This window comes from Eurosta solidaginis, chromosome 5, assembly GCF_040869045.1.
Source record: "Eurosta solidaginis isolate ZX-2024a chromosome 5, ASM4086904v1, whole genome shotgun sequence".
Taxonomy (NCBI): domain Eukaryota; kingdom Metazoa; phylum Arthropoda; class Insecta; order Diptera; family Tephritidae; genus Eurosta; species Eurosta solidaginis.
Genome location: NC_090323.1, coordinates 78,628,184 through 78,652,487, shown reverse-complemented (window position 1 = coordinate 78,652,487; position 24,304 = coordinate 78,628,184). Strand labels below are relative to the sequence as shown.

The following is a 24,304-nucleotide window of genomic DNA, read 5'->3' as shown; positions in this document are numbered from 1 at the left end:
GATAATAATAAATCAAAAGAAGCTTGGCTGATATATTCCACTTTAGCGTACCTCCAGTGCGCTCCGTGGTGCTGTATCCGCCCTGCAGTGGCCTGTGAAAGTGTACCTCTGCAGGAACTGGTAGTGGCGTACCCCTGTCGCAAATCGGTTGGTGTCCCTCTGCTGCGCTTCTTTGGGGTGCCTCTGCAGCATTTCGTATTAGCGTACCCCTATTGCGCCTCGATTAGCGTATCTTTCCAGCAACCCTGTTGGCATACTTCTTCTACGTCTTTTTTTGGTGTAACCCTTCTTCGTCTCGTGTTGGCATACTTATTATGTGTCTGTGCTAGCGTACCTGATCCACGCCTCTGCTGGCGTTGCTCTGCTGCACCGCGTGTAGGTATACTCACTCCGCTGTGCCTTATAGTGACGTACCTCCGTTGCATCTCTATTGGCGTATATCTGCCATGCTTCGTGGTGGTACACCTCTCTTGCGCCTCGCTGTGACGTAACTCCGTTGCACTTGAAATTTATTTAATTAAATTAATAAAGTAAAATTCAGAAACATGTCCTAGTAACTTTCGCCGTTTTTAATTTTTAATTTTTCTCATATATCAATAACAAAAACAGTTGTATAGAGCAATATGGGCCTTCTTCGTTAATTAGATACGGATATTAAATTAAACCAAATTTAGCTTAATTAAATTAAATTTAGTTTGATATGTGTATTTAATTAGCGAGGCAGGCGCATGTTGCTTTATACAATTGTTTTTGTTATTGATGTATGACAAAAATTACAAAATTTGCATTAGGCGATGGTTACTAGGACATGTTTCTGAATTTAACTTCTTCGTCAGCTATATTTTCGCGGCAGGTATTCCTGTCGTAAGAGGCGACTAAAATACAAAATTGATTCAAGGGGTTGTATAGCGCAACCCTTTCAAGGGGTTGGCAGCGCAATTCATAGGGACCCCAGTTTCACAGTTTCCGAAAAGGTTTTAGGCCGTTGTGCAGGACGGGGACTACATATTTTATGCCGACTCCCAACGGCATATGCAAGGCAGATGCGTTTTCACCGAGAAATACACTCGGATTTCTTGCAAAATCACTGCCGACGGGCGACCCGGCTTAGAAAACCCTTCTTCTAATTGAAAAAAAAACTTGTTTCTAAAATTTTGATGTTGCTTTGCCCGGGGCGTGAGCGAAGCACGCTACCACCACACCACGGCGGCCGCTTTGTGCAATTAATATTTCATATAAGTCCAACCAAGTAATGTGCAAATATGTTACACCCAACAATACTCTAACATGAAACAAATTCCAGCTTAAACCTAAGTACCCAACCACGTCCTTTGGTTTTTGCAAACACTTTTTGTATCAGTAAACAAAATCCAACAAAACAGTAGCGTATACATCTCTTGCACTTGCGTGCTCATTTGTGTATATGCTGTGATTTTATTATGTGTGTAAATAGCACGTAACGCTGCAATGTAGTGACTGCACTTACGCTCTCATTCCTTATTACTCGATATAGCATACTCATACCGCACACAACGCCTATGCTAATTATCTTGTACTCCATACAGTACATATACCAATATTATTCAGCACGCCTACATTTACATTCTAAATATACCACCATATAGCATATCACTTACGCTTACATTCAGGACTCCCTCATACTGTGAGCAAAGATGTTTACTGATTAAAAAATCGAATTTTTTACACTGTTAATTGTAAAGTGCCCTTAACGCTGCACAACTAGATAAGCAAATACCATAACACTGCCTTAGTTTTTATACCGTTCATGAAAATGAAATGGTATATTAATTTCGTCACGAAACCCAAAATTGTAAGTCCTTAAAGGAAAATAGATAGACCCATTAAGTATACCGAAATATTCAGGTTGAAGAGCTGAGTTGATTTAGCCATGTCCGTCTGTCCGTCTGTCTGTTTGTATGCAAACTAGTCCCTCAATTTTTGAGATATCTTGATAAAATTTGGTGAGCGGGTGTATTTGGGTTTCCGATTAGACGTTTGTCGGAACCGGCCGGATGGGACCCCTATAGCATATATCCTCCATACAACCGATTTTTCAGAAAAAGAGGATTTTTGTAATATCTTACTCAATTTAACAGATTGAATCTTCGAACTTCATCATATACTTTCGTATATTGCACATATTGTTGCCTGAAAAAATTGATGAGATCGGTCGTATATATATTATATATCCCCCACAACCGATTGGAATAGTAAGTAGAAAATTTTTCAGACAACCTGCCATAGCTGCGCAGATAGATCCATTTCGAAGGGTGCTAAGCCTTCATCATCAGTACGCTTTAGGCATGCTGCGCTAACCATTTAGCTATACAGCGGTGGTTTGTTTAACTGGCAAATTTGCTACTTCTGAAAAATTTTCTACTTACTATTCCAAAAACAAAATACAATTTTTCAAATTTAGAAAAATTAAAAAATAACAATAATTATCATTAGAAAAAAATTATTGTTCTGGCCTTGAGCTCGATTCGAACCTTGAATGATTTATCAATAGGCCGATAAAAACAAAAACAATTGTTAATAAACCATGAGCACTTGGGAATGTCAAACAAAGTAATTGACAATAAACAAAAAATCCAGCACCAGATGGCGCAACACTGAATAAATATAGTTGGTAAAAAGGAATAGAAGTAGCAAATTTGCCAGTCAAACAAACCACCGCTGTATAGCTAAATGGTTAGCGCAGCATGCCTAAAGCGTACTGATGATAAAGGCTTAGCACCCTCCGAAATGGATCTATCTGCGCAGCTATGGCAGGTTGTCTGAAAAATTTTCTACTTACTATTCCAAAAACAAAATACGATTTTTCAAATTTAGAAAAATTTAAAAATAACAATAATTATCATTAGAAGAAAATTATTGTTCTGGCCTTGGGCTCGATTCGAACCTTCAATTAAAAATTTTAGTGTTTTCCAATTTAATGTTATAATTCAATTTAGAAAGTAAGACTCTATTGATACAAAGCTCTTTTTCGCTAAGATAGGGCTTATTATTTTCGTCTACGACCCTTTCAAAAAATTTTTATATAAAAGTGGGCGTGGTCTTTAACCGATCTCGTCCATTTTTTTTAGAAATATTTCGTACTATAGGAAAATTTGTGTACCCAATTTTATTACGATCTGTTAATTTTTCCTCGAGTTATGGCTCCCGAAACAGAAAATTGCTTGGTCATAAAAGGGGCGGTGCCACACCCATTTCTTAGAATTTGAAGTTTTTCCTATTTATTGTTACAAATCCACTTGGGAAATAAAACACCATTGATATAAAGCTCTTTTTTGCAAAGATATAGCTTATTTTATTCGTCCACGACCCTTTTAGAAATCTTTTATATAAAGGTGGGCGTGGTCCTTAACCGATTTCGTTAGTTTTTCTTCAAAGCATTCCTTATAATAGTAAAGGTAACCTCTCTGCCGAATGTTGTTACGATAGGTTTAAAGATTTTTGAGTTATGATTAATAATATTTGTAAAATTGATTTTATAACAAGTGCGCGATGCCACGCCCATTTAAAAAATTTCTTTTAATTTTTATCAAGAGTCTCAATATCAGTCCACATGTCAAATTTCAACATTCTAGGTGTATTATTTACTAAATAATCAGGTTGTATTGTGTTTTCCAAAATGTTATATATATAAAAAGTGGGCGTGGTTATCATCCGATTTTGCTCATTTTCAATACCAATCTATGGGTCCAGATAAGCTCGTGTACCAAATTTGGTGAAGATATCTCAATATTTACTCAAGTTATCGTGTTAACGGACGGCCTGATGATTTTGATATATGGAAGTCTATATCTATCTCGATTCCATTATACCTGTACTACCAACCGTTATCCAATCAAAGTTAATATACTCTGTGTGCAAAGCACGCTGAGTATAAAAACTAAACAACACGCCGTAGCATACAGTTTCTTGTCTTCGCTATTAAGCAAAACTTGTTTTGTAGCTAGTTATTTAACCACTGCACACTGGTCGGTCTTATATGGAGTTGGTGGCCAAAAACACGTCCAGTAGAGATATCAACATAAAACTTTGGTCACGGCTTTGCAAATATGTGACAATTATTTTTTCATAATACAAAAAACAAAGAAAGAAATCGTTTGATTTTTTAAATTTCTATAGCAAATACAATGTTAAATAGGATTAAATAAAGAAATAAAAGTTATTAAAAGATCTTGCATACATAACAATAACAAAACAACATACACACACAAAATTTTACATTTGCATATCGTCGACTGGATAAAATAACGTCGTAAGTTACACGTGAGCACATAAAACATACGACAATAATTTATCAGGGTGATGCTATCACAAAACTGTCTCAAAACATAGTTAGTGGCAGAAAGTGGCAGCTGATGTTAATAGTTTAGAATCCTAAAACTTTGACCAATAATAAGATATAAGTCCCAACGTGAGGGTCGATGAGGAACCCAACTAAAACTTTAGCTGAAATTGAAATATTTGTGCAAATAAACACTAATAAAGGCACTGGTGAAATTTTAAATAACAAAAAATTTCAGAATGAAGTAAATACCTTGGATTTCAACATTCATTTCAATATAATGACCTTTTATGTATTTTTAAATAGCTTGAACTTGCACTTTATTTTTAACTTGCTCACGGAAAAGCCAACTAATACCATAACCTCACTTTTGAAGCTATCCTAAAGAGTACAGTTCGAATACAACAAAAACAAATATACAGTTTAAAAGGATGTTCTGGCGGCCGCCGTAGTCTGATGGTAGCGTGGTCCGCCTACCACACCGAAGATCCTGGGTTCACGCCCCGGGCAAAGCAACATCAAAATTTTAGAAACAAGTTTTTTCAATTAGAAGAAAATGTTTCTAAGCGCGGTCGCCCCTCGGCAGTTTTTGCACTCCGAGTGTATTTCTGCCATGGAAAGCTCTCAGTGAAAACTCATCTGCATTGCAGATGCCGCTCGAAGTCGGCATAAAACAAGTATGTCCCGTCCCGCCAATTTGTAGGAAAAATTAAAAGGAGCACGACGCAAATTGGAAGAGAAGCTCGGCCTTAAATCTCTTTCGGAGGTAATCGCGCCTTTCATTTATTTTTTTATTTATAATAATAGATACTAACGACACATTTGGTGACAAACTTTTCACTTGGATTTTTTTATTTTTGGCCTATGGAACCGACCACTGTGCACTGCCTTTTTCAATAATTGCCGCTAGATGTGTCTCTTTGCGCGCCCAGCTTAGAGAGTTACAAACATACAAGTGAAGCTAAATAAGCGTGTTAAAAAGAACTAAGTGCTGTAAAGCCAAACTTTGGTGGAGCAAATAATATAGAAATGTAATAGATAAATGGCAGCAAAACGAATGGGATAACGTACTGAGGCACCAGTTAAATTTTGGGCATTTAACAAATAAAATCTCAAATATTTTACCTAACTCATCAAATTATGAAGAACACACTGATATTGAAATTATTGAAGATCACTGAAATATTGTAGTAGAAGTAGTGTAGTGGTCACGTGCTTCACATTAAACAATTTGCAGATTGCGTTTGTAAATTCCCAACAGGCATTTCCGTAAATGTTTTTAAAAGTAACTTAAAGTAAACTTGCTATGTTAAACAATATATGTGACCTGGAATCATAAAACGACCCTATTGTTTGAAAACATGTTTTCGAGAAAAACGCGTTTAAAGTTTTTGTTGTGTTGTAAACGAATTTTGTAATTAAAATTTAAGTAACTTCCCGATAACCTACAAGCTTGAAACTTGGAATATAGTTCAGAACCCGATGAAAATTCAATAATAAGAAAAAAATCTCCTATAGGTGGCGCATTCCAAAAATCATATTTGTGGTCCGATTTGACTTTAAATGCGATTAGTGCGATGATAGAAAACCGCGGTTTGTTCCATTGGAAAGAGTGTTAAATTTCTTATAAGAATCACTCAAAAAGTGAACAACGGTATTTTCGCACAATAGGCTCGTTTCATGATTCCAGGTCACATATAAGCGTTTTTTTATATTTTATATATTTTAGTGTTTTCCAGAAAACATTTTGTAAGCGTTGAGGGTAAATATTTATAAAAATTTTAACTCTGAAAGTGAATTGTAAATGTTTACAAAAAAAAAAGACACAAAAATTTGTTTGTCAACTTTTTTCAATTTGGAATTTTTGAACTATTTTCATAAACGTTTGTATATGAAAGAGAATGGCTGTATTTAAACCGCTTTTTGAATTCTCCAAGAATGCGTTAGAATTGCAGCTAAACTTGATTTAATGTATGTATGAAAATAGGACATTATATAAGTGTGCACATCTATTAACTGTATAAATTATTGAAATAAAAAATATCGTTTAAAAAAGCATTATAATATATAAAATATTTATAACAAGCTTTATTTTAGCAATTTTTTATAAACTTACATTCATAAGCTTAAAAGTAAGGAGCCGTTTCAATTATTTGACGCTTATTTCTAAACGATTTATAAACAAAAAGTCGAAGTTATGTAAGCTAAATGTTTTTTTGAGGAAAGTTATTAAAAACTTACATTACGTTTACCCAACAAGCAAGGGTTACTTTATATATGTTTCGTGAAAATTGAATACAAATTATGCCAGTGCCTTTTATGAAAATGATAAATAAAACGCTTGAAAAGTTGCCTTTCTTAGCTTTTGTTTTTCGGTCATCTGGATTTTTTCTGAAACAGTTCTTGCAACACTGTTTATGACCAGTTACCTTTTTGTTATAAAATGTCATAATTTGGTACATCTTCTTGATTTCTATTAATTAGTTGTAATTTAGTTATATACTGACAAGTGAAATTATAAAATTTGCTTCTTTTATTATTTAAAGATGAAGTAAAGAATTCGTAAAATTTTAATGTTCGCAATAAATGTTTCTTTATAAAGTTTAAAGATGTATAAAAAAAAACCTAAAACCGTAAATTTGTGGCAATAATCAGATTTTTTTACTAAACCGCTTTACCACAACCAAAGAGGATAAGTACAATAAGAGCCGTCACTCGTTATTTTTTTGGCATTTACTCGATGTATACTGAGCGGTAGTCGCTACTTTTTTTTTGGGCGAGATGTTTGTAAATGTCTTCTATACATTTTCGTGGGGTATTAGTGTTTGTTTTTCGACTGTATTTAATTAATTTATTTAATTCTCTTTCCAAAAATCACAGTTGCACAAGGGGCCTACACGGCATGGATAAATGCAAGACAATTAAAAATGTCCCTCTCAGAAAACATTCGGCATCAATTTTTTCAATTTCCAGCGAGATACTCGCCACAAAATAACGAGTGACGGCTCTTGTTGTATTTATCCTCTTTGCCACAACATGAATGTTTATTGTTTTTGAAAACCGAATACAATTTTGCACATTTGGTGCTTGTTGCACGCTAGGGATGTTGCTATGTCTTGTTTTTAAGGATTGTTGTGGTTGCTATGTTGCTGCAGCTTTCATTCCTGGTAATTTAGTTCCTTCGTATGTGCTTTTTGGTGTGGGAAAAATTTATGGCTTATATTTGGTCTTCATACCGTGATTTTTAATTTCCTATTTCAGAGGATAATTTTTTAAGTAACTTTCTAAAAATTTTTGCAGTCATAAGATCTTAAAAAGTCAATACTGCGCCGACAAATTACAATACTAATATTATTGAACAACAATTCAGAAAATTCGTTAAGTTGTAATCACAAAAGCCAGTAAAGTTCTGAATCTGGGATGGAAATGGTTGAAATCGGTTAAGGACCACGCCTATTTTGTTTGCGACACTCTTTGATACAGAAAATGAAAATAATGGGAATGCAGGGAATTGAAAAAAACTGGTTTAAAGTTATCTAACTGACAAAAAACAAATTACCATATAGGCTCCAAAACATCAAACGAAGTTCTTGTTCCTTTAGGGTTACTTCAAGGCTCTTTTAATATTCTGATTTAAAGAAATTATATTATTGGAGCTACAAAAAATTTTAAAATAAAACTGTTTGCGGATGATGCTCAACATAGAATAAGTGACTATATGCGATTTAGATAATTTATATATTATTTATATATTAATTTATATAAATGCCTATGTATATGACAATTATTAAAGAAACCACAAGCGAAGGTGAAAGGATTAATCTCGAGGTAAAGGATGAAATATTTAAAAAAATATTATCTATAAATTTCTTGGTGTTGTAATCATTATAAAATTAAATAGGTTAAGTGTGAAGCAAATAACTGTTTACAGTACAATGAAAGTGATCTCCAACATACGAAGATATAATGCACAGGAATATTTATCTCATATGTATCTCTATATGCATATAATATGTATATCTATGTATGAGCAAGTACTGAGATAGGGACGCAACATTCGCATGCCTTTAAACCTGCATACAAATTAAATTGAATATTAAATGTTTTCATAGCACTACCAGAAATTAATGCGGATCGGGCCCGACAAGCATCAGAACTAATGTTTTAACGGCTGTGAAATTATGCAAAACTTAACGAAGCTTAGGGTAAATTTTAACTTCCTTAAATATGATACTGAAGATGACAGAAACGCCTATGTTCGTAGATTTAAGAAATCTGAAATATCTTTTTAAAACATTGAATATAAGTCCAGGTACGGCAACGGACGCGATTATTTTTTCTTAATGAATACTTGAAATTTCGAATACGGGATTAGGGTTCAAAGCCCCTTCTTCATAAGCGGAGACATATACTGGCATATAAATCGGTTTTTATTTCATTCAAAAAGAACATTTTGGTACTTTTAAGGCCCGGTTTTTGAGTAGTTGGTTAAGCTAAGTTTGAACTAAATTTGCTTAAACTCTAGTCATTTTTAAAACTCCAGTTAAATTACAAAGCAGTTTTTCAGTTCCAGTTGAAGGCCGACTTTGGGATTGACTTTTTTGTACGGCGACACTGATTTTTTATTATCTAGATAATTTGTAGAGACGTCAACAACTGCATTTTGTTTACCCAACAAAGACGGAAATAATATTTTTCCAGCATTCGAGACGGGATACCCGCCGGGCTGTTCAAGCATGGAGGCGAAGAGTTGGTATAAGATAAAGAAGCAAAAAAAGTGGGTCTTGCAGTAAATGTGGACAAGACGAAGTACTTGCTGCCATCGTGGCCTTTGTAGCCACGTCACTGCTGACGCATATAAATTCGAGACTGTGAATTATTTCGTCTATTTGGGAAGCAGCATTAACGGCGAAAACAATGCCCTGTGCTGATGTATGGCTCGGAATCACGGAAGATGTCGAGAGAAGATGAGATGGCTCTTGGAGTATTCGAGAGAAAAGTTCTCCGAAAGATTTATAGTCCTATCTGTGATGTCGACGGCGAGTATCGAAGGAGGTATAATGATGAGCTACATGAGCTTTTCGCAAATATTACGATAGTGCAGCGAATAAAAACAGAAAGATTCGCTAGTTAGGCCATGTATGCGGATAAACGAATACACTCCGGCAGTTTGTAAACAAAGGATAGAGAAGACCTTCACTGAGTTGGGAGAGACAGTTGGAGGAAGATTTGACCTCGCTTGGTGCTCCAATTGGCGTTTGTTATCGCAAAACAGATAGTTTTTAGACGTGTTTATTCGGCTGTTTGGCAGTTCTTTGAAATTTTTAAGTGTTGGTTATGAATACAATTGTTCCTCTTAATATCATTGTGAAGTGTGAAAAATAATTTAGAAGTCCTTTTCCTTAAAATTTAAGTGATTCAAGGTTCGGGTGGGGCCGTGTGTAGAAGTCCACGAAAGTGGGGAAAGCTTCTGACCGCCATTCACCTGGGAATGGCCAGAGCGATTCTTTTGCATGCGGTTCAAGCAGCTCACTACTGCCGGTCGCTTGCGGCCAAGTATCCTCTGGGTAGCCGCTAAACACCCGTTTAGCGGTGAGCTAATGTGAGAAGGCGACAACCTGGCTAGGCCACTCTGACATAATCGGTTTAAGGGCTAGCCGGGGGAGATTTCATCGGCAGTGTCTGTACACCTCTAGGTGCGGCTGCAAGCGGGCGTCTGTCTTGGAGCAAGCGGCTCGCTATATAAACGTGCCAAGTAATATTTTCACCCCCGCTGAGCGGGATGTGTGCTGGGCTTGGGACCCGCCACGTAAAACCATACTCCAATGAAATATAACAACAAGCCTCGGATAAATACACTCTCTATTGATGACGACCATGGCAAACGTTTGAAGGACAATGAATTGAGGGCATGCACCTGGAACGTCCGCTCCCTGAATGGGATTGGTGCAGATGCCCGGCTGGTTGATGTGCACGTCAAAGCAAAATCTGACATCACCGCCATCCAAGAAATGCGTTGGACGAAGCAAGGAAGAAAGAAGATCAAAAATTGTGACATATATTGGAGTGGCCATGCGAATAAGCGCAGTTTCGGCGTCGGATTCGTGGTGGGAGAGAGACTTTGTCGCCAAGTGCTGGCGTTCACGCCTGTGGACGAGCGTCTCGCCGCTATTCGAATAAAAGCAAAATTTTTTAATATATCATTCATCTGCGCCCATGCGCCGACAGAGGAGAAAGACGATGAGGTGAAAGACACTTTTTATGAACAATTAGAACGCACATACGAACGCTGCCCCCGTCATGATATAAAAGTCTTGCTTGGCGACTTTAACGCCAGGGTGGGCAAAGAATGTGTTTTTGGCCCTACAGTCGGAAAGTTCAGCCTACACAATGAAACTTCTCCTAACGGACTGAGGCTGATTGACTTTGGCGGTGCTCGAAACATGGTCATATCAAGCACGAGGTTCATGCATAAAAAGATACATCAAGCTACATGGCTGTCTCCTGATCGAAATACTCGCAATCAGATCGATCACGTTGCGATAGACGGACGGCATGCCTCCAGTGTTTTAGATGTGCGAACGATCCGAGGACCTAACATCGATTCGGACCATTATCTCGTTGCAGCCAAAATACGGACCCGCCTCAACGCGGCTAAAAACAAGGAACAAAAAACACAAGGAAAGCTAGACGTCGAAAAGCTTCAATCACAACAGACTGCTAATGATTTCGCAACTCGACTCTCACACCTGCTCTCTGAGGGCACAACTCATCCTGAAGGAATACAGGAGCAGTGGGAGCATATCTCCAAAGCACTTCATACTGCCGCCGAGGAAAAAATTGGTTACCGGCGGCCACGAAAAAACAACTGGTATGATGAAGAATGCCGCGTTGCAACCGAAAGAAAAGACGCTGCCTACAGGGCTACGTTAAAAGCGAGCGCGACAAGAGGAGTGTGTGAACGCTATCGTGAGTTGAAAAGGGAAGCGAGACGCCTTTTCAGGAAGAAAAAAGCAGAAGCAGAAAGGCGTGAGTGCGAGGAGCTTGAGCTGCTAGCCACCAGGAATAACGCCCGAAAATTCTACCAAAAAATACGGCGACAGACGGAAGGTTTTAAGACCGGGGCAAACTCCTGTAGGAATGAAAACGGCGACCTTGTAACTGATGTCCAGAGAGTGCTTAGATTATGGAGGGAACACTTCTCGGCTCTCCTAAATGGAGGCAGCAATTCACCGCGCAGAGATGAAGAACCCGATCCCGCAATCGATGATGATGGAATATATGTCCCCCGCCCGATTATGACGAAGTTAGAATAGCAATAACCAGATTGAAAAACAACAAGGCCGTGGGCGCTGATGGATTGCCTGCGGAGCTATTCAAGTTCGGCGGCGAGGAGTTGGTAAGGCGCATGCAGCAGCTTCTTAGCAAAATATGGGCGGACGAAAGCATGCCCGACGGTTGGAATCTAAGTGTTCTTTGCCCAGTCCACAAGAAGGGGGATACTGCAAAATGCACCAACTATCGTGGAATCAGCCTTCTTAGTATCGCATATAAGGTCCTTTCAAGTGTATTGTGCGAAAGATTGAAGCCCACCGTGAACCGGCCGATTGGACCTTATCAGTGCGGCTTCAGACCTGGTAAATCTACCATCGACCAGATTTTCACAATGCGCCAAATCTTGGAAAAAACCCGTGAAAAGAGAATCGACACACATCACCTCTTCGTCGACTTTAAAGCCGCCTTCGACAGCACGAAAAGGAGCTGCCTATATGCCGCTATGTCTGAATTTGGTTTCCCCGCAAAACTTATACGGCTGTGCAAAATGACGTTGAGCAACACCATCAGCTCAGTCAGAATTGGGAAGGACCTCTCCGAGCCGTTCGAAACTAAACGAGGTTTCAGACAGGGTGACCCCCTATCGTGCGATTTCTTTAATTTGATTCTGGAGAAAATTATACTAGCTGCAGAACTTAACCGCACTGGAACAATATACTATAAAAGCGTGCATTTACTGGCATATGCTGATGACATTGATATCATCGGCCTAAACACCCGCGCTGTTAGTTCTGCTTACTCCAAGCTGGAAAAAGAAGCGGTAAAGATGGGTTTGATGGTGAATGAGGACAAAACGAAGTACCTGCTGTCATCGAGCAAAGAGTCAGCGCATATGCGCCTTGGCAACCACGCTACTGTCGGCAGCTATAACTTCGAAATAGTAAAAGACTTCGTTTATTTGGGAACCAGCATCAACACTAGCAACAACATCAGCACTGAAATCCAGCGAAGAATCAATCTTGCCAATAAATGCTACTTTGGACTAGGTAGGCAATTGAAAAGTAAAGTACTCTCTCGACGAACGAAAATCATACTCTACAAGTCACTTATCGTACCCGTCCTGCTATATGGGGCAGAAGCATGGACCATGACAACAGCAGATGAAGCGGCTTTGGGAGTGTTCGAGAGAAAAGTTCTTCGAAAGATTTATGGACCTCTACGCGTTGGCGATGGCGAGTACCGAAGAAGATTTAATGATGAGCTGTACGAGCTATACGCAGACATCAACATAGTCCAGCGAATTAAAACGCAGCGCCTGCGCTGGCTAGGCCATGTTATGCGAATGAAAGATGATGCTCCGGCCAAGAAAGTGTTTCTATCGGAACCCGCCTATGGAAGCAGAGGTAGAGGGCGGCCCCCACTCCGTTGGAAGGACCAGGTGTAAAACAATTTAAATTCCCTTGGTGTGACCAATTGGCGCCGGTTGGCGGAGCGAAGGAGCGACTGGCGCGCCTTGTTGGACGGCCATAACCGTTTAGACGGTTAAGCGCCAATTAAGTAAGTAAGTAAGTAAGATTCAAGGTTCGATTCGAGCTCAAAGCCAGAACAATAACAGTTCTTAAAATTTAAGATTAATTATTTCATTTTACAGTTGGCTCACCTTGCCGTTCATAACAAAATATTTTCATCACTCAACTGATGGAAACGTGTTTGCAACATACAACCAAAAACGGTGTTCTTTAAAAACGCCATTGCCTTGGTTTGTTCTGATTCAGACAGTCACGGATAAAACAGGTATTACTGAAAGGTCACAATCACAGATCACGTTGCTCCTCAAAGATCACGGGATCGTCCAGCATTAGAACGAATTGTTTACATTCAGTCACAAATCACACAAGAAAATTGCGCATGTAAACATTAGATCGGCTGTTTTTTATGACGTATGAATTGACTCTTTTCCTTTAGCTCTTTTTTTCTCGCTTCTTCTTTTATTCGCTCAAGAGTCAACTATGACGTAGTTGCGCAGAACGAAGCAACTTTGAATTCGTGAATGCGCAATCTGGGTGGTTGATTTCTGATATTCAGTGTAGTATGTTTCTCACATTCATGAAAATAGTCGATATATGTACAAACAATCGATACCATCCGATTATCGACTCTGAAATGAAATCTTTAAGCTCTGTTTGCACTTTAAAATATCAAGACTTGCACATTGCGACTATCTCGTAAATGACAACAATTAATTTATGTAGCAGTTGATGGATCAATAGAACTAAATTGACATAAAGTGATCTATTGCTCCTGGTCGGAATTTATGCGGAGGCAGTTGCCCCCACTGCCCTCCGGCTGAGACGTTCCTGAATCTATACAATGATTAGAATTAATTTTCTTGAAAGCAATTAGCATTGTGAAACACAATAGTGTGATATCTTATCTGTCAACTGCATGACAGGATGTTCAATATGGCTACTTTTTAGCGTTTTGACAGGGTGTTCAATATGGCGGCGCAAGGGCCGGCTATCTTCAGCGGGTGATAGAAAGAGATACAAAATGAGACAGCGATAGTCAATTACAAATAAGATGATCTAATCATTTTGGAATTTTGACGTCTATGCAGAAGATATCACACTTAGTTTGATTCACAATGGCAATTAGAGCGCCTGTGATTGGTCCATTCAGCGCATAATTACACTTAACAGTTTAGATAGCAAACATATTATGTTGACGCAAGGTACGTTGTGGCAGAAGAAATTTCAAAGACTCTTCTATTCATTGGACAATTGATTATGCCATTAACGATGTCGCAAATAAAAATAATTTCAGAGATTACTCTTTTCTCTAATGTTTGAAGTTTTATTCACTTAAACCTAGAAACATATGATGGAAGCGGCAAGTCGAATTTATTATTCCTGCCCTGCCTATGGAAGTTTGGGAAAAGTCCTTTTTTATATTTCAAATTTGATTAACATTGTTCAGCCTTATCAACTTTACTTCATTGTTCCGATAGACATCTGTCCATAGGAATTCCTGCATCTATTAGCGTCATAGTCAAGAACTGCTTTGTCGCTCCATGCATCTTCTTATGGACAACCGGAGAATCTTAGAGGAAAGCCGAGTTTTTGTGTCACCACACTTCATCTTATCAATCACAACGTAGGAGCAGGGCCCTTCCTTCGCAAGATGGCTCAGTGAGGAGAAGGATCTGTTCAAATACAGCGCAATTCATGCGTTCAAGCGCCAATCCACTCAGATAAATAATAAAGTTAAGCCCTTGCATCGGTAACAAGCTGCCTGTCCAAACAGTGACTTGATAGCCAATGATAGAAAAGAAACTGATGTATGTTTGCGGAAATTCATGATCGGAAATGAAAATGTATAAATTTTCCGGCAGACACAGATCTTGTATGTTCTTGGACAGGTGATGTCTTCAATTCCGGACAGTAACAGCTTGTTAAACCTCAAAAAATAAACCAAAAATGTATATAGAGACAAGAAGAGATGCAAACAAAAATATAACTTTGGGACGTTTACATTTTAAGATAAGGTAGCGCTGCTTTAAAAGGGAAAGCCAAAACATAAAATCTGTCAAATAGTGGTAATGGTGGATAAGAAGAAGAAGAATTGGAACTACCTCTTTACCTAATTTGGAGACCATAATTTGGAGACCATACCATACTAGTCCCTCTAATCGTATCGAGAGAGTTCAAAAAGTTTTTTTACGTTTTGCTCTCCGTTCTTTGAATTTTTCTGATCCTTTGCCGTCATATGAATCGAGATGTCTTTTAATTGAACTGAGTACGCTTGTAAATAGACGAACCATCTTATCGTGCTCGTTTATCATTGGCTTAATTTCTGGAGCTGTTGATTGTCCATCGCTCCTGGAAAAAATTCAGTTCAATGTTCCCTGCAGAAACTTGCGGCACTTTGAGACCTTTAAAATTAGTTTTGCAAGGACCAACTATGCGGTAAATGCGCCTTTTGCGAGGGCTTGTGCGGATCTAAATTTGTTTTTCAGTTCTTCAGGTGTTGACTGCACTTCTTCGTATGCAACCCTAATTAGTCATTTAAGATAAATAAATAAATAAATAAATATTGGTATCATGCCTTAAAGACCCGCCACATAAGCAGATTTTCATATAGATGCGTTTAACTCAATCGCATGCATTATGAGTAGACTGCAGGTATTTTTATGGAGAACGGCAGATCGAGCGTCACTGCCGCCATCTGACATGAAAAAGTAGCCAAATCCCAACTTTTGTTGCAAGCAAAGCATAGGAAGAACAATTTTATATTTGCCTGCGTTTACGCCTTTCAAGTGAAATTATTTTTCCCACTCGTTGGTAACTTTTCTAACATTTTTCTCACTTAAAAACTGCGTCCCAGCGCATTCGGGGGCTTAGAATATACCAGTGGGAGGTATGCCTGTCGTAAGAGGCGACTGAAATACCAAATTGATTCAAGGGGTTGTGTAACGCAACCCTCTCAAGGGGTTGCTAGCGAAATATATAGCTTCTTCAGTTGTCAATCTCACCTACCCGTGGCGAATCTTGTTTCATTAACAGCCGAGGCTCAGGCGACCACGAACTCCTGATGGATCTAGGGGGTGGAACAGCGGTATGGCCTAGAAGGTTTCATGTGGTCATACCAAATCGTTCCCGTAATGGTCAAGCTAGTACATTTATGGTGCTTGTTAACAGAACGTATCGGATCTGCATCCGGCAAAAGACCATCAACATCGATAATACTCCCCAAGGCCTTATCGCTACAACAACAACTCAAAGTATGTTAGCAAGTATATTTCTTTTAAAGTGAGAATGCTTATAACATCGATCGCCAGAAGCTTCTTATGGACGTGACCACACCTATTTTGAAACAAGGTTGATATCCAAAAATGAAAAAATTCCGATGGACCTAGTAAATATACATGTAATTAAATTTTTTTAAATATTCAAAGTTTATCTTATTACTTTAAAGTTTAAAAAATACGGACTGCGCATATACTACGTCACAGGATTTGGCCAACAGAGGGACGAAATAATTTACGTTCTGCGCATTTACGCACTCATAATTATCATTTAAACAATGTATGTTAGCAATTATATTTCTTGTAAAGAGAATGCTTATAACAGTGATTTGCAAAATTTTGTACGTGAATGGGCAAGGCGAAATAAACTTCAATTACCAAGTCTTGAAGTTCATTCATATTTACAAACGCAACATCTTGCGTGATTGTGGCCATTAATATTGTGTTCAAAACAAGTGTGATATCTTATCCGTCAACTTCAAGATGGCTACTTTTTAACGTTTTGGAAGCGTTTTAACAGGATGTTCAAATTATGAGACTACGAAAGTAACTTTAACAAGTAAGGACGGGGCTGTCTTCGGCTGTGCCGAAGACTTCATACCTTTCATGAATGGGGCTGAACAATAATCTTATCCCGTTCGTAATCTCCAAATAATCGGATGTATAAGATAAGAAATATATAGTGAACAGATGTACATCCCTAAACGATTTTTAAGATAAATATAAAATAAACAAGTAAGGAAGGTTAAGTTCGGGTGTAACCGAACATTACATACTCAGTTGAGAGCTATGGTGACAACATAAGGGAAAATAACCATGTAGAAAAATGAACCGAGGGAAACCCTGGAATGTGTTTGTATGACATGCGTATCAAATGAAAGACATTAAAGAGTATTTTATGAGGGAGTGGGCCATAGTTCTATAGGTGGACGCCATTTAGGGATATATCCATAAAGGTGGATCAGGGTTGACTCTAGAATGCGTTTGTACGATATGGGTATCAAATGAAAGGTGTTAATGAGTATTTTAAAAGGGCGTGGACCTAAGTTCTATAGATGGACGCCTTTTCGAGATATCGCCGTAAAGATGGACCAGGGGTGACTCTAGAATGCGTTTGTACGATATGGGTATCAAATGAAAGGTGTTAATGAGCATTTTAAAAGGGAGTAATCCTTAGTTCCATAGGTGGACGCCGTTTCGAGATATCGCCATAAAGGTGGACCAGGGGTGACCATAGAATTTGTTTGCACAATATGGGCATCTAACGAAAGGTGTTAATGTGTATTTTAAAAGGGAGTGGGCCTTAGTTCTATAGGTGGACGCCGTTTCGAGATATCGCCATAAAGGTGGGCCAGGGGTGACTCTAGAATTCGTTTGTGCAATATGGGTATCAAACGAAAGGAGTTAATGAGTATTTTAAGAGGGAGTGGGCCTTAGTTCTATAGGTGGACGCATTTTCGAGGTATCGCAATAAAGGTGGACCAGGGGTGACTCTAGACTTTGTTTGTACGATATGGGTATCAAATGAAAGGTGTTAATGAGTATTTTTAAAAGGGAGTGGGCCTTCGTTTTATATGTGTTCGCCTTTTCGAGATATCGCCATAAAGGTGGACCAGGGGTGACTTTAGAATTTGTTTGTATGATATGGGTATCAAATGAAAGGTGTTAATGATTATTTTAAAAGGACGTGGGGCTTAGTTCTATAGGTGGACCCCTTTTCGAGATATCGCCATAAAGATGGACGAGGTGTGACTCTAGAATGCGTTTGTAAGATATGGGTATCAAATGAAAGGTGTTAATGAGTATTTTAAGAGGGAGTGGGCGACATGGGTATCAAATGAAAGGTGTTAATGAGTATTTTTAAAAGGGAGTGGGCCTTCGTTTTATAGGTGTTCGCCTTTTCGAGATATCGCCATAAAGGTGGACCAGGGGTGACTTTAGAATTTGTTTGTATGATATGGGTATCAAATGAAAGGAGTTAATGAATATTTTAAGAGGGAGTGGGCCTTAGTTCTATAGGTGGACGCCTTTTCGAGATATCGCCATAAAGATGGACCAGGTGTGACTCTAGAATACGTTTGTACGATATGGGTATCAAATGAAAGGTGTTAATGAGTATTTTAAGAGGGAGTGGGCCTTTCTGGACCAGGGGTGACTCTAGACTTTGTTTGTACGATATGGGTATCAAATGAAAGGTGTTAATGAGTATTTTTAAAAGGGAGTGGGCCTTCGTTCTATAGGTGTTCGCCTTTTCGAAATATCGCCATAAAGGTGGGCCAGGGGTGACTCTAGAATGAGTTTGTACGATATGGGTATCAAATTAAAGGTATTAATGAGAGTTGTAAAAGGGAGTGGTGGTAGTTGTATATGTGAAGGAGTTTTCCAGATATCGCCCAAAATGTGGACCAGGGTGACCCAGAACATCATCTGTTGGATACCGCTAATTTATTTATATATGTAATACCTGCCAAGATTTTAAGGGTTTTTTCTTTCGCCCTGCAGAACTTTTTCATTTTCTTCTACTTAATATGGTAGGTGTCACAACCATTTTATAAAGTTTTTTCTAAAGTTATATTTCGCGTCAATAAAACAATCCAATTACCTTACCATGTTTCATCCCTTTTTTCGTATTTGGTATAGAATTATGGCATTTTTTCATTTTTCGTAATTTTCGATATCGAAAAAGTGGGCGTGGTCATAGTCGGATTTCGTTCATTTTTCATACCAAGATAAAGTGAGTTCAGATAAGTACGTGAACTGAGTTTAGTAAAGATATATCGATTTTTGCTCAAGTTATCGTGTTAACGGCCATGCGGAAGGACAGACGGACGACTGTGTATAAAAACTGGGCGTGGCATCAACCGATTTCGCCCATTTTCACAGAAAACAGTTAACGCCATAAAATCTATGCCCCTACCAAATTTCAAAAGGATTGGTTAATTTTTGTTCGACTTATGGCGTTAAAAGTATCCTAGACAAATTAAATGAAAAAGGGCGGAGCCACGCCCATTTTTAAATTTTCTTTTATTTTTGTATTTTGTTGCACCATATCATTACTGGAGTTGAATCTTGACATAATTTACTTATATACTGTAAAGATATTAAATTTTTTGTTAAAATTTTACTTTAAAAAAAAAAAAATTTTTATAAGTGGGCGTGGTCCTTCTCCGATTTTGCTAATTTTTATTAAGCGTACATATAGTAATAAGAGTAACGTTCCTGCCAAATTTCATCATGATATCTTCAACGACTGCCAAACTGCAGCTTGCAAATGTTTTAAATTACCTTCTTTTAAAAGTGGGCGGTGCCACGCCCATTGTCCAAAATTTTACTAATTTTCTATTTTGCGTCATAAGTTCAACTCATATACCAAGTTTCGTCGCTTTATCGGTCTTTTGTAATGAATTATCGCACTTTTTCGGTTTTTCGAAATTTTCGATATCGAAAAAATGGCGTGGTTATAGTCCGATATCGTTCTTTTTAAATAGCGATCTGAGATGAGTGCTCAGGAGCCTACATACCGAATTTCATCAAGATACCTCAAAATTTACTCAAGTTATCGTGTTAACGGACGGACGGACGGACGGACGGACATGGCTCAATCAAATTTTTTTTCGATCCTGATTATTTTGATATATGGAAGTCTATATCTATCTCGATTCCTTTATATATGTACAACCAACCGTTATCCAATCAAACTTAATATACTCTGTGAGCTCTGCTCAACTGAGTATAAAAATGGCAAAAACCCCCTTATCTGAACGATCGGTTGTATGGGATATATATTATATATAGCTCCGATCGAAATGATTTTTACAGGAAATATATTAAATATATATCACCAAGTTTCACGTTTTTCTATTGGAAACTAAGGGGGAAATGGCCAAAAATCTATCTATCTGAACGATCGATTGTATGGGATAGGTATATACTATATACATATAGCTCCGATCAAAGTGATTTTTTCAGAAAATCTTCTATGATATATTAGAATAAATATCACCAAGCCTACGTTTTTATATTGCAAATTAAGGGAGAAATGGCTAAAAAATTGTCTATCTGAACGATCGGTTGTATGGGATATATATTATATATAGCTCCGATCGAAATGATTTTTTCATGAAATCTTCTATGATATATTAGAATAAATATAACTAAGTTTAACGTTTTTATATTGGAAATTAAGGGAGAAATTGCCAAAAATCTTTCTATCTGAACGATCGGTTGTATGGGATATAACTATATATAGCTCCAATCAAAGTGATTTTTTCAGAAAATCTTCTATGATATCTTAAAATATATATCACCGAGTTTCACGTTTATACTTTTTAAATTAAGGGAGAAATGGCGAAAAATCTGTCCATCTGAACGATCGGTTGTATATAGCTCCGATCAAAGTGATTTTTTCAGGATATCTTCTATGATATATTAGAATCTATATCACTGAGTTTCACGTTTATACTTTCTAAATTGCGGCAGGAATGACCAAAATCGTCTTATCTGAACGATCGGTTGAATGGGAGATATATGTTATAGTGGTCCGGTCCTACCGGATCCGACAAATGTCTAATATAATACAAAAATACATCCTTGTGCCAAATTTTATTGAGATATCTCAAAATTTGAGGGAGTAGTTTGCGTTCAAACAGACAGACGGACGGACACACGGACATGGCTATATCAACTCAGTTCGTCGCCCTGATCAATTCGGTATACTTAATGGTGAGTACATCTTCTATATTTCTCAACGTTACAAACATCGGACTAAAGTTAATATACCATTTCATGTTCATGAAAGGTATAAAAATCAGGTGATTGGTTCTATTTGTTATTTTGACATCTACGCTGAAGATATCACACTTGTCTTATCCACAATGGATTTATTAATTATTATTAAAGCGGCAGTTACCCACCGACGTGTGTAACGTACGTATACGTATGCCGTACGTACACACATTTGAGCGAAATTTATGCCCGTAGTGGTAAAGAAAAATTTGTTGCCATTGACCTGTTTGAATACATGCTTATGGAAACATCAACTTTTTTATTTTAATTTTTGATGTTGTAAAAGGCTGGAATTAATATTGAATAAGTATAAATAGATTACATATTTATAATCTGAACTTTTACATAATTATTTCGAATTATTTCCACAATTTTTCAAACTTCAATTAAGTGTTTTTGCATAAAAACTGCAAAAGGTCAAAAATTAGGGCGCAAAAGTTTACTAGGCAACTCTGTCTAGTGAGAGAGCGATCAGCTGACACGTTCTTACAGAAAAATTAAAAATGTTTTAATTTCTACGTTCCGGGCTACGTACGTACATACGTGCGTTGAACGTCGGTGAGTTTTCGTTTACATTGCACATTCATAAGATAGGTCGTGTCATCTGACACGTTTTTTGTACGTACGTTCGCGGTTAACTGCTGCTTAAGCAACGTAAACATAAACATGGACGCATAAATATTACAAAAAAAATTTATGTATTTTCGTTTGATAATTATTAAAAAGCAACGTTCTTGATAAATTTTCGAATTTGTTTTCTATTCCAAATTTTGGAACTCTATTTGATTTTAGGTTTTCGGTATGCAAAAAGTGAAATTGTTTTTTTATTTATGAAAAGTTTTAGAAAAACACCTCAAATATTCAAGATATTGAACAAAGGGAGAAAGAAACCCGAGTTTTGAAAATTAGCCTATTTATTTGAAGAAAAAAAAAAAACAAGTTATACAAACAAACAAATATTCGAAAATCAGTTTCGACAGTTATCTTTTATATCTAAGACCTTCCATAAATTTTTTTTTTCAAATCGTTTAAAGTTTACGACCTGGAAAAATGACTGAAAAAAATATATTCAATTTTTCCACGCTATGCGCTGGACGACGACATTGCATGAAATGCTTCGGTTTTATTATTCGAATTTATGCATTTCCGCACGAAGAATAGGAACGACGAAACTTTGCACAATATGTTTAAGGAATTCACGTAATACTGGTTATCAGTTTATCTGCCTATGTGGCTATATTTTAACAGTTAAGTTAAAACAAGCTGGTGTGATTATCCCAACTATGTTTTAGGTTTTGAGCGGTAACTTATTTTGTAATAATGTTGAAATTTTTGAGAGTCGTCATATACCGCTAGACTTCAAACTTTAACCTGGAGTAGCTTTTAAACGAATCAATTTAGCAAAATACCCTATCTTATATTTATACCTAACATCCTTCAATTTCCTATGAGAATGTGTATTGCACATCATTTGGGTACTAAAACCAACAATTCCCAATGTAAACGAAACTCGCTATGACGAAAATCTTAAAATTAAAATAAGAAACTTAAATTTTTACAGACTAACATTTTTGTTATCCTGAACAATGTTTTCACTACACTATAGGTACATAAGGAAAAATATTTTTTATTTGGCCACCCTAACTCACATCTATATGTGTGTGTAATCTCTTTCAAATTCACTTATTGCACGAAAACTTACAGCTGATTTGACCACCCACGCCATTTATAATTAATACGGCTAGATATATTTTCAACATCACTTTTCCGTCTTAATGTGGGTTAGCAGCCCAAGAACCTGTTACCGAACTGTGTCGCAATTTTTGTCAAGCATAGTTATATAACATTACTGCTTTTAGCACCGCGTTGACTTCCGCTCTTCATTGTACGCTGTAATCGGTTTTGTTCCTATAACTGTACTTCTTTATGAATACATATGTACATATTTACCTTACTAAATATAAATTTACTTAATATCCAAAAGTCGTTATTCTCATTCAATCAACTATTACGATTAGCTTTTCGGCGCAGTATTGAATACATATTTACATAATATGTTTGTATGTGTGCGCTCAATGCACAACACTTCCGCCTCCACATTGCACCCAATTTGTATTGTGATAATAAGCAAGAGAGTTTCAATGGCCTGGCCTTAAGGAAGGGCGGGAGTGCACAAATATACTTGCCCGTATATTTATGCGGAAGGGCAATTTTTGTTTACAAAATAAACACGTGAAAACATTAACCCTTTTTACACTATTCAGAAAATTAATTGAAATCAATAATGAGTTTAAGACATATTGCACAACAATTTCTTTTATTAAGTTATTGTATTTTTATTATGACGGAAAAACTGTAAGGAATTAAACATACTGGCTTATATTATAGCTATTTCGACCCTGCCAAAATCTCTTCAGATATTTTTAAATTAGAAATTATACTCTTCCCGAGTGACAATCGAACTCGAGTCTTCAAATTTCCAATCCCTAAGGCCTACCATTAGGCTATCATTGCATCTGTATGTATGTGTCTTAACTTACATTTTTTTCGTTGTTTTTGTTATTTCATTTTATTTGCTTCATGGAGTAGAGTGGAATTATCACCTGAACTCTGGGTTTGTAATGATCTTTGATTTCATCGTCTATTAATTTATTACATTCGCAAAATTTGAAAGAAATAATGGTGTAAATACATCTTAAACTCATAGTCGAAAAAAATAGGTTTTAAATTTATTTGCAGCTTTTTTGACAGATAGCTCATAGAAAATTATGTCAAAAAGCTGCAACTAAATTTAAAACCTATTTTATTTTGACTATGATTATGCGCCATAAAATTTTACGAATGTAAAAACGATTACCTTTAAAGAGATCCTATACATTACCGTTAATATGCTTATGCTTGGTTTTCAGTAGGTCAAAACGAATGACATCAAAAACTCCCTCAAACTGACCCGCACTACATTAGGGGTCAAAGGTGTGCCCATTATTTCACATAAAAATAAAATGTAAGGCGCGATAACCTCCGAAGAGATCTAAGGCCGAGCTTCTCTTCCAATTTGCGTCGTGCTCCTCTTGATTTTTCCCTACAAATTGGCCGGACGGGACCTACATGTTTTTATGCCG

At 37.2% G+C, this 24,304-nt stretch overlaps 1 protein-coding gene and 1 long non-coding RNA gene across 4 annotated transcripts in view; one reads left to right on the top strand and one right to left on the bottom strand.

The window, feature by feature from the left end:
• LOC137233818 (trypsin-1) overlaps positions 1–23,008 on the bottom strand; it is a 321,955-nt gene extending 298,947 nt beyond the window's left edge. For 2 of the 3 annotated variants that reach the window (XM_067757277.1, XM_067757278.1), the window contains exon 1: positions 22,885–23,008. In XM_067757277.1, coding sequence (XP_067613378.1) covers positions 22,885–22,942 — 58 coding nt within the window. In that variant the 5' untranslated portion in view covers positions 22,943–23,008. The remainder of the gene's footprint in view (positions 1–22,884) is intronic. The other variant, XM_067757279.1, reaches the window with a different exon arrangement.
• Positions 4,045–6,449, top strand: LOC137252489 (uncharacterized). Its single transcript, XR_010953570.1, has 3 exons — positions 4,045–4,562; positions 4,625–5,084; positions 5,229–6,449. It is a non-coding gene; the product is annotated as an uncharacterized lncRNA (long non-coding RNA).
• Positions 23,009–24,304: the final 1,296 nt, after the last annotated feature.